General features: G+C 36.2%; 1 protein-coding gene across 1 annotated transcript; it reads left to right on the top strand.

Annotated features, from left to right (window-relative positions):
- Window positions 1-7,826: 7,826 nt before the first annotated feature.
- On the top strand, window positions 7,827-9,222 carry LOC149267239 (uncharacterized). Its single transcript, XM_089398386.1, has 2 exons — window positions 7,827-8,179; window positions 8,279-9,222. Exons 1-2 carry the CDS (start codon window positions 8,030-8,032, stop codon window positions 8,930-8,932), a joined length of 804 nt encoding a protein of 267 aa, XP_089254512.1. The 5' UTR covers window positions 7,827-8,029; the 3' UTR covers window positions 8,933-9,222.
- The last annotated feature ends 987 nt before the right edge of the window (window positions 9,223-10,209 follow it).

Below are 10,209 nucleotides of genomic sequence, written 5' to 3'. Positions count from 1 at the left end.
TGAGCAAATGTTCCTTGCAGTTTGAGAAGCCTTTCTTCTTCTATTCCCCTCATGACGAGTGGTCAGATGCTTTTATTACCTCAAGCTTTCCATCAAACATATGAATGGAGTGACCTTGATGGCAGATGTGGACCAAGGACAACAAGTTTCTCTTGATATGTGGGAGATATAGAACACGATCCAGAAGAAAGTCTGGAAGACCAGGCAGTTTAAGCCTGATTGTGCCAAGCCCCGATGGCTTGATTTTTGATTGATCTGCAAAGTATACTGCTCCATCAACATTGTCAGTGAAATCTTCAAAAAAATCTTTTATATGAGTCATGTGGCAGGTTGCTCCTAAATCAAGAAACCAATCATTTTTCCAGGAAGCAAGTGAAGCATTAAATAAATCTCGTTTACTCCAATATTACATTGTGCCACAACATGGTGAGCGGATTCAGGTGTTTTACCTTTGTCTGAATCATCAGTTTTACCTTTCTAGTGGTTTCTTTTCTGCTCAATTTTGTCCCATGGTAGTTTGCATGTAGAGGCATCATGTGATCCATTCCTTTTGCAGCGTATGCAGTGCAAATCTGCCTTTTCTCCTTGAGAATGTCTGCCCCCCTGCCTTTGAAATATCTTCCTCTTCCTCTTGAATGCATACTGTAAAAAAATTATTTCTGCTGATAGAAAAATACTTCTGCTAGCAAGAAAAAAATCTGTGTAATATAAAAAAAATACTTCTGCTAGCAAAGAGCAAAACTATATTTTATCCATATAGAATATCACCATTTGTATTTTCAACCTTATTTGATACAATATATCAAGCATCCATGCCCTTGACAAAAGAAGGAACTGCTCACTGCACCATTATCAATATATTGTATTCCTTAAATCCAGAATGACTAATAAAATAAGGAAAATCTTGAGCAAAATTGTTTCTGCTCAAACACCTTCACAGTCTCAACATTTAGCACACAAAGATAAACTATTACTCCTTTAACCTTAATGCCTCTGCGCTGATACAATCATAAAAAACTGTGGTGAAAATTACAGAAATATGGCCAAAACAAAGCGTGTATCCCGTAAGAATTGGTTGAGCTAATCGACCATTCAAGGGAAGCGGCTTCTCCTTTTAAGATTTAGAGAACAAGGGGAAAGTCCCTAATCCAATAAGTAAGATCAGTTAGCCTCTATTCCTGCCTTAAACTTGAAACTGAACTGACTAAAGAAAGGTCCATTAACAATAACATAACCACGCATATCCATGCATAGCCATGCTGTCTCCCCAAATATTCACGCGCAGGAGCGGCAGAACATATGGAAGCTTTCGGGGCAAATGAGAACACTATATGCGTATTCACAAAATTGTGACTGTATTAATACCAAAACCGCAGGTAATAACAACAAATACCAAGATCCGTAGGTAGAATGGGCGGTGTATTTAACGCATATGCCAAAAAAAGACAGCGTATAGCCAAAACATATTCAACATATATATACCAGTGTTCTTCAGAACGGAGCAGCATTCAAATCAGGAGCAGCATATTCAATACAGGGTTACCATTCAACTCAGGAGCAGCATTCAAATCAGGAGCAGCGTTCATACATTCCTTCGGCATGTAGATAGACAAAAATTAAAAACAACCGCAAATGCCTCTGTGTGAAGTCTGAAGCAGTGTTCAAATCTCCACGATACCCCGCTTCTCCATCAGACTCCAAACAGGACCACGCTCAATATGACAGCGTTCTTTTCCTCTAGCGTTCAACATGACAGCGTTCTTCTCCTCCAGCGTTGTTTTCCACAGGAGCAACGTTCTTCAATGTGACAACGTTACTGGAGCCAATGCATACACTTTTCTGGAGAGCTTTAACAACAGAGAGCAACGTAATACATAATATAAAAGGCAACGTTATATATGAATTTTCAACAATGGTAGAGAGGTCGTAACATAAACTGAATTGGGTATACTATGGTATGGAGAGACCAATAGTCATAATTACAGCAAACGCAACATAAACTCGACACTCAACACATTCAAACAGATGGTCAGACAACGTTCTAATGTGACTGATAGACAGCATTCAAAAATTAAGAAACGTTTATGGATTCTAAACGTATTCAGATGAACAGGGCGCAGGTCTTATAAATAGAATATGGCAGAACGCAGGCAGTATTAGACAAGCGTACAGTTGTCAATCACTGAATTATATGGAGAGCAGACAAGGGAGTTACAAGGCACAAGAGCTAAAAAAGGAGCTGGCTCTGATACCATGTCAAGCCAGGCAGTAACTCCATTAAGCAAAAACTGATTCGTATGTTCTATTCCATCAGGTAGGTCTATTATATACATGATGGAGAGACTGTTCAGTTCATCTCCCGATGACTGTTCATATTTCTCATTTATTTATTTACATATATTTACCCAATCACAAGGATTAGGTGTCAACATAGTTGCTGCAAATAACTGAGGGAAAATAGTTAAGAATATGTCAAATAAATATGCAAAACTCATACCATGCATAACTCCCCCTAAGCTCAATATACCTTCGATATGCAGGATAATCCTGCTGATATGAAAATGCATGAGGCTAAAGTAAACTCATCATACATAGTTACACCAACTTGTACTATAAAACTGACACATTGTCACCATACACTCCCCCTGAGGCTATGCACCTCTCATGAACATTTGTAGTCCTCTATAAGTATGCATGAAATAACCATGGAAGGCATGAGGGTTTGCTCTTCACTATTTGAAGAATTGTCACTCCTTCTTTCTCCACATGGTCTTTGGCTACTTGTTTTCTTCCTTCACTGGTTTTCTGCTAGGTCCTCTTTATTTTTGTTGCTTTTGCTAGTTTTTCCTTGAATAACGGGGCAATAAGTAGTCTCTTGCCATAAGGACAAAGTTATGACATGTGTATCACTCCATGTGGCCAAGATATGAAGCAACATGATCAAATCTCCTATTGCTCATGCCAGATTTATACCTTGCAGGTAATGTGGTTCTCCTCCATTGGTTAGATATGCAACCTGATGTCTTATGGCAAAACGGTTACATGAATAACAATAACCATAAAATCATGATTATACCTGTTGGCCAATCTCCTTGGTTGTTGAAACTGTTGCAAGCTCTGTTGATTAGGTCTATACATTTCCTTCCCGCAGTTGGCTACAACATGTCCAAACTTGTGGCAGTGATAACAGTCAACCTTGTTCATCAAAGGAATGAAGGGGCTTTGATTCCTTTGAAATCTTATAGATATGCCATGATCTTATCTTGGAGCAAAAGATCTTCTAAATGTAAGTGGTCCTTCAGGTTTTCATTTTCGTTGCTGCTGGATCTGTTGGTTGATCTATTGTTGGTTTATTTATTTTCTACTCTCGCTACTGGCATTGTTCGCTACAAGTTATTTTGGTTCAAATTTATTCTTTTAACCTGCATGCAAAATCCAAGACTAGATTTATCCAATGGGGATCTCTGGATCTCAAACAACTATTTAAGGCCACAATGTTGTTCTCCATCTTCCGCTACTTTCTCAAGGACATCACTTTCGCTTCTAATCACTCACATTGGTCTTCCTTCTCTTTGTACTGCTTCCTCATGCCTTCCTCAACTCTTTTTGATTTTTCCAATTTAATCTTTAAGCTAATAATCTCTTCCTTGAGGTTGGCCTCATTATTATCAAATATCTGCAATAGTTTTTATTGATCCTTGGATACAACTGTTAGTTTAGAAATATCAGCTCTAAGACCCTTAATACCATTCTCATCTTCACTAGGCACTTCATCATGATAAAAATATGAATTGTCAAAATTATAACTTAACAAAAAATGATTAATATTTATACCTTTGGATTCAAGATTTTCTAATTTCTCCTCATCATCAGCTAAATCATTTTCACTAGGTGGATGAGACTCTTGTGGCTGAGATTTTTTATTTTGAAGGCCCTTCTTCTTATTCTTCTTCTTGTTGCTCTTTTTCTCATTCTCCTTATTACTACTGGTACCATCTCCAAATATGGACTCTAGCTTGTCCCACATTTCTTTGGCATATTTCAAACCTACTAGCTTCTTCAAATCATCATCATGAAGATTCTTGTAGATTATGCATCTAGCTTGCGCATCCTGTTGCAAAAATTTAGGTGCAATTGGATCCTTACCACATCCTTCACACACTAGTCTCCAAATGTTAGATCCACAAGACAAAAACTGAGATTTAACATTTTTTTGCCATACCTTGAAATTTGTAGTAGTAAGGACAAACATTCCTTGAGAAGTCAGCCAAAGAGAAAAAATAAATAAATAAATAAATAAAATAAAATAAATAAATAAATTTCAAGTTTTTCGCCAACAAACCCTAGCTCTACTCTCTATCGACTAAGATGCAATTGAGAGCTCCAATTCTGATACTAATTATTGGAAACCTTTGATCACTACTAAGAGGGAGGGGGGCAGGGGGGTGAATCAATAGTGTGTCTAATTTCACCAATTGAAACTTCTCTACTGAATCACATATATTAAGCAACAAAAAAATTATATCATCATATGAATATAAACGATGTAAACATTTAAATCAAACAACCATGAGAGCAACAATACACAAAAAAAACATCAAACACAAACACAAAAACCATCACATAAGAGACATAAGATATTTGGTGGAAAACCCTTCACCGGGTAAAAAAACCACCCTTGTTGTTGTTATGCTGCTCTGAATATTCTATTAAGAAAATATGTCTTTTACATATATTTGATGACTCCCATCAACATGGAGACTTGACCTCATACATAATCAACTGACCCCCATCAGCCAGGAGACTCGATTCTATTGATCAACTCAAAAGACTACGTTCTCACACGAATCTATAGACCACCATCTACGGAAAGCCACCATGATCAATGATCTTCGCCCAACTCCGATTGGTCTAGCCAATTCCGATTAGATGGAGAAACTGTTCCTTTCGTTGAAGCTTCGAAATCACTGCTCCACTCTCATGAAGTCATTGCTCCTCTACTTTATGCGGACCTTGATTTTATTCATTTTCAAATTGGATCCAATACACTTTGTTCAAATCCGATTCAACTCTGCAATCATACTCTCAACAACAAGACACCATCAACAAAACAAATAAAATCAACACAATCGTATGCTCTCCACTCAAGCAAAGTAGTGGCCACAATACATGCATCAAATCTGAATAACAAATCCACCCAACAACATAAACATATCTCACATCATCCATAACATCAAACCCTCACTCCAAAATATGATTTCTGCATAATACAATCAACAACATAAAACATGATGGCTATGTGCCAAATGCATCAACAACACCTACAAAACATATGTGAGAGTCATAAACTCTGGAGCTATACCAAGTTCTCCATCTCTACCAACAACTCTACTACAACTCTCTGCATCTCTAATATGCAATTTGAAACTTTGCATCAATATTATGTTTAAGCAAATAGATCTGCTCATTTTGCTGCCATTAAAACTCATGTACAAGCTATCGTTGTTGCCTGAAGCATTCCTCTACTTCTCTATAGACTTCTCACTCAGATACTCACTTCATCAACAATTACCCAACTCCAAAATGAAGAATATAAAACATTAAGGGCGAAATCCACTTTTGTCCTGGGATCAAGAGTGCACAAAGTTAACGAAAACCAACCATAATGATCACTACTTGTGCACTAAAGGTGTTCACACCCATTGGAGGAATTACTCAACCAATTTCGACCTTATTCAATTAATATAGAATCTTCCTTGAACATACAAGTCGAAATAACTAGGATGTGTGTGAGGAATGCAAATGAATTTTTGTGTTAAGCCATAACCACATCCACAAGACTAGCAATTCTTGGTTGTAGCCGCATGCACAAAACTGTCTCCCAGCAGTTGGAGCCCTTCAAACGCACGCAAAGCCTGCGTCCATGCGGTTGGGGCAGGGCCTAATGAAAAACATAAGACTCTCAACTCTGAACCTCTGCCACCTATTGGATCACCTTCTACAACATCTATACATCTCTCCAAACCTTTGCTAAGCCTTGTGACACCACTACAAATAGGCAAACATGTTTCCCAAGTCTCAATTCCAAGTTGACCTAAAGGCCAACAAACAAGGGTTGGCATGATTTCCAACAAGTCCTTTACTCTCCTCTCACACCTACAAATGGTGCAACACCTCTAAACATACTTGTAATCATCGTTGCAACACACTATGGCACATCTCCATCATCATCATAAGGCTAACACACAATTGCAACAAGTCATCCTCTTGTTCCTGCACTAGGTTATGAACAAGAACATAAACACAACTAGCACATGAGGAACCATCATCCACATACTACCAACATTTGACCATTAAGGTTGAAATCATAAGGTTGACATGAATGCCAACGCAACCAACTCAACCATCTGCAACCGTGCTACAAGGAAAGCATCAATACATCAATAAGTCTACATAGGGTTGACATCAATGCCAACATGAGCTAGTTGCCATCATGAAACAAAGCCAACATCAACTCGCGAGAACCATGCACACCATAATGCCAACACGAGTTGACTACTTAGCTTATGGTCATCTCCAATGTTTGCCAAAAAAATCCCAATTTGACTATAAGAATGTGTCACCATTTGCAAAAATATGATCTTGCTTTGGTACTAGTTGTCATGGCCCTAGGATAAGCCACATAGATTATGGCACACCATGGACCTCCAATTATGGCCTGTGCAACACCAATGTTTTTCTCATAACAATTTACCCACATCAATCGTACTAAACGTGGAATATGACTCTCTACTTTCTTTTACTTTAAGTTATTAACAAAATTTTAAACTTAACCAAGAATTACTTCAATTGTACATTTATTCACAAAATGCAAAAAACCAAATATATGTGGCAAGACCAGAACCATCTAACACCTAAATACGTTTTTATACAACATCGAAAAATGCCTCATACCAATTCCGATAAACAATATTAAACAGTTGACTTCATTCATATCCATTAAATTTTCAAAATATTTCAAAATCTATAATCAATATAAAAATAACTATTTAATAATTACTAATTTAAAACACTAACCATAATTTCACCACTTAAAAAAACCCCAAAAAAAAAACGGTGTTATTTTTATCCATTATTAAACAAACAACTTTACTTTTTTATCAATTACCAACATAATTTTAAAGTAAAAAAAAAAAAAAAAAAACACCTTTACTGTTTTCTTCTCTTCAATGTAAAAGTGAAAAAACCAAAATAAAAAACTTTACTGTTTTTATGAATTGCACACATAATTTTAAAGTAAAACTAATTGTTTAAATTTTAAATAATTTTAAACCGATTTTAAAATGCAGTTGTTTATAATGCGACTTTTTGGAGATTCCGGTGACGGAATCCGGCTGAAAATATTGAGGTTAAATCTTGATTTGTATTATTTAAAATGGTTTTTTAATTACATATTTGGATTCAACACCCTAAAAAACCCTTGGGACACTTTGATTGTGCAGAAACTAGCTATCAAACTTGTGATTCCAATAAATTGCTGCCGGATTTTGACCGAAAAAGCTTCCAAAAAATCGCATTATAGACAACCGCTTTTAAAATGGAGACATATTTGCATTCTGAGTTTTGGGGTCATGTAGTATGTGGGGAAGTGTTAGTCTGTTAATGTATTTTTTATTACTATATTTTGTATTTTCTGGTAATACTTAAAAAATATATAATTAGGTATTAACTCGGTTTTGCAAGTTATGAATTTGATTTTAAAATAGGAATTGACGGATCTGCGGCTGCTTTTCATTTGTCGTATGAGCTGGCTGAAAAATAAAATTAGAGGAGCACATTTACACGCAATCCATGTTATAATGTTGAACAGTTTGTGGCCTTTGAAGGTTTTTTATGTTGACATGCCCAATTGGGGAAAGCATACTTGTTCCTGCCAGTGATGAATGAAGGCTACCTGTGAAGCGAATCTTCCATTTATTTTTATCTGTGTCTTAGGGCAGAGCTTGGCTGAAAGAAGGATTAGTCAAGAATGGCTGGATTGTTTGACAAGCAAGCAAGGGATTATGCCAATGGCAGACCCCAATACCCACCAGAGCTCTTCTCCTTTATTGCTAGACACACACCCCACCACGGTCTGGTTTGGGACGTTGGCACCGGAAGCGGTCAAGCTGCACTTGCTGTAATCTGCTTTTCATTACCATTCAACATGATCTCTGTTTCTTTCTTCAATTGCAGCTATGACATTTCATTTTGATGTTCTTGATTTTGATGTTGACAGTTGTCTGAGATATTCGAGAGCGTGATAGCGACGGATGTGAGCGAGCAGCAGATCAGCTACGCTCCCAGGCGCCCCAACATAAAGTACGCGGTTACGCCCCGCGCGATGTCGTTGGAGGAGCTGGAGAGCACCGTAGGAGCAGAGGGGAGCGTGGATCTCGTCACCGTCGCCATGGCCCTTCACTTTTTCGACCTTGAAACCTTCTATGGGCAAGTGAAGCATGTGCTTAAGAAGCCCGGCGGGGTGTTTGCGGCTTGGGGCTACAACAGACAGGCGGTTGTGAACCCTAGCGTCGACCGCGTGTTCCAGGATCTGTACCGCGCGTCTGACCCCTTTTGGACGCCCGCGCGTCAACTGGTGGACGGCGAATACGCAACGATCGACTTTCCCTTCCGTAGCGTTGTCCAGGAGGGCTCAGAGGAAGAAGGGGCGTCGTCAACAGCTGCCATTAAATTTTGGGCCACGAAAGAATTGGGGTTTGAGGGTTACCAGTCTTTGATCAGATCGTGGTCTGCTTATCAGATTGCTAAGGGCAAGGGAGTGGAGCTACTGGATGATGAAATGGTTGCCCGTTTGAAGGAGGCTTGGGGCGCAAGTGGTGAGGAGGTGAAGACCGTGAGTTGGCCCTTGTTCCTCAGGATAGGAGTTGTGTAGCCCAATTCAATTCTGCCGTATTTGATTTGGGTACGTCTCTCATGCAATGCTACCTTCCCCACTAATTTATCTTTTCTCATCCTACCCATAAATATTGCTTACAGCAGTTCTCAGACATGCATAGTATTATTCCCCATTGGATTCCAAAAAAATTGTGAAGAACAAAATTTCTCATTTAACTTTTGGACCACACATCTCAAGGATTATCTTATTTTATCATTATATTCAACTACATGTGGCTTAATAGTCAATTTTTTTATTAATATTAAATATATTGAAAATATTAACCATATCTACTTTTGAATTTAGACTTATGTGATTTATATATTTTTGAATTTATAATTTTATAAAAAACAATTTTATCTATCTGTGAAATATTATTAAAAAAATAGTGAATTAAACTTGCATATTCTTTAGATAATTTATTTTTTTCCACAAATTAATTTTCAATTTAATTTTATAAAATTTGAATTTAAAATAAATAAAAATTAATCTCCACACCATTTTTTACTAATTTATACATCATAGACATTTTTTAGTTTATAAAATATATAATTATAGATTTTTTTATAACAAATTATAAAATATTTAATTAATTAAAAAATGTTTTATATAATTAATCTGAAAACCTTTTAATAATTCGTTTCTTTAGGTCGGATACATCAAAGTTTGGTCTCAGTGGATTTTAACCATCATCATCAATATGACTGAATGAAAATAGAGGTTTTAAATTGGCGATGAAAACAAAGGGAATAAAGTTTTATGAAGATTTTTTAATTGGAACAAAGGAATATAGTTTTATAAATTTAAAAATTTGAAACAGATTAAAGTATTAACAATATATTTTCTATATATAAATTTTAATTTTAATTTATATGGTTATTGTAATAATTAAGATTTATTTTAATTCTAGATTTATTAAGTGGAGAGGTTAAATTTTTTGAGGTACAATTTTTTTTTTATGAGTGAAAAATTTAAGGAAATGTTTACATTTTTAGAAGATTTTTCTCAAAGTTTGATAGATCCAAAATTAAGATGTATTTGATTTGATTTGAGTGAGCTTAATAGTTAAGAGCATGTTTTTCTTTATAAGAGTTCATAAGTTCAAAACTAGAGTGGGTACAATATATATATGTCTTGTTAGATTTAGCACTTACATAAAAAAAATTGTTTTTAATTTTTTATGTGCTTAGTAATGAAATTTAAATATGGTTACAAAATTATTATTTTAATTTAAATGGTACAATGGATCTTAATTTAGGAGTAGTCTTTAAGTA

The sequence above is a fragment of the Pinus tabuliformis genome, chromosome 6 (genome assembly GCF_031772625.1).
Source record: "Pinus tabuliformis cultivar Carrire ecotype Pingquan chromosome 6, CPIR1, whole genome shotgun sequence".
NCBI lineage: Eukaryota > Viridiplantae > Streptophyta > Pinopsida > Pinales > Pinaceae > Pinus > Pinus tabuliformis.
The sequence above is the reverse complement of the archived record's forward strand: the minus strand, read 5'-3'. Positions and strand labels throughout refer to the sequence as shown.

What these genes read in the sequence shown, in the direction of transcription:
- LOC149267239 (XM_089398386.1), top strand. Translation starts at nt 8,030, where the DNA reads ATGGCTGGATTGTTTGACAAGCAAGCAAGGGATTATGCCAATGGCAGA. An exon ending in GCGGTCAAGCTGCACTTGCT is followed by an intron (nt 8,180 to 8,278) that starts GTAATCTGCTTT and finishes TGATGTTGACAG; the next exon opens with TTGTCTGAGATATTCGAGAG.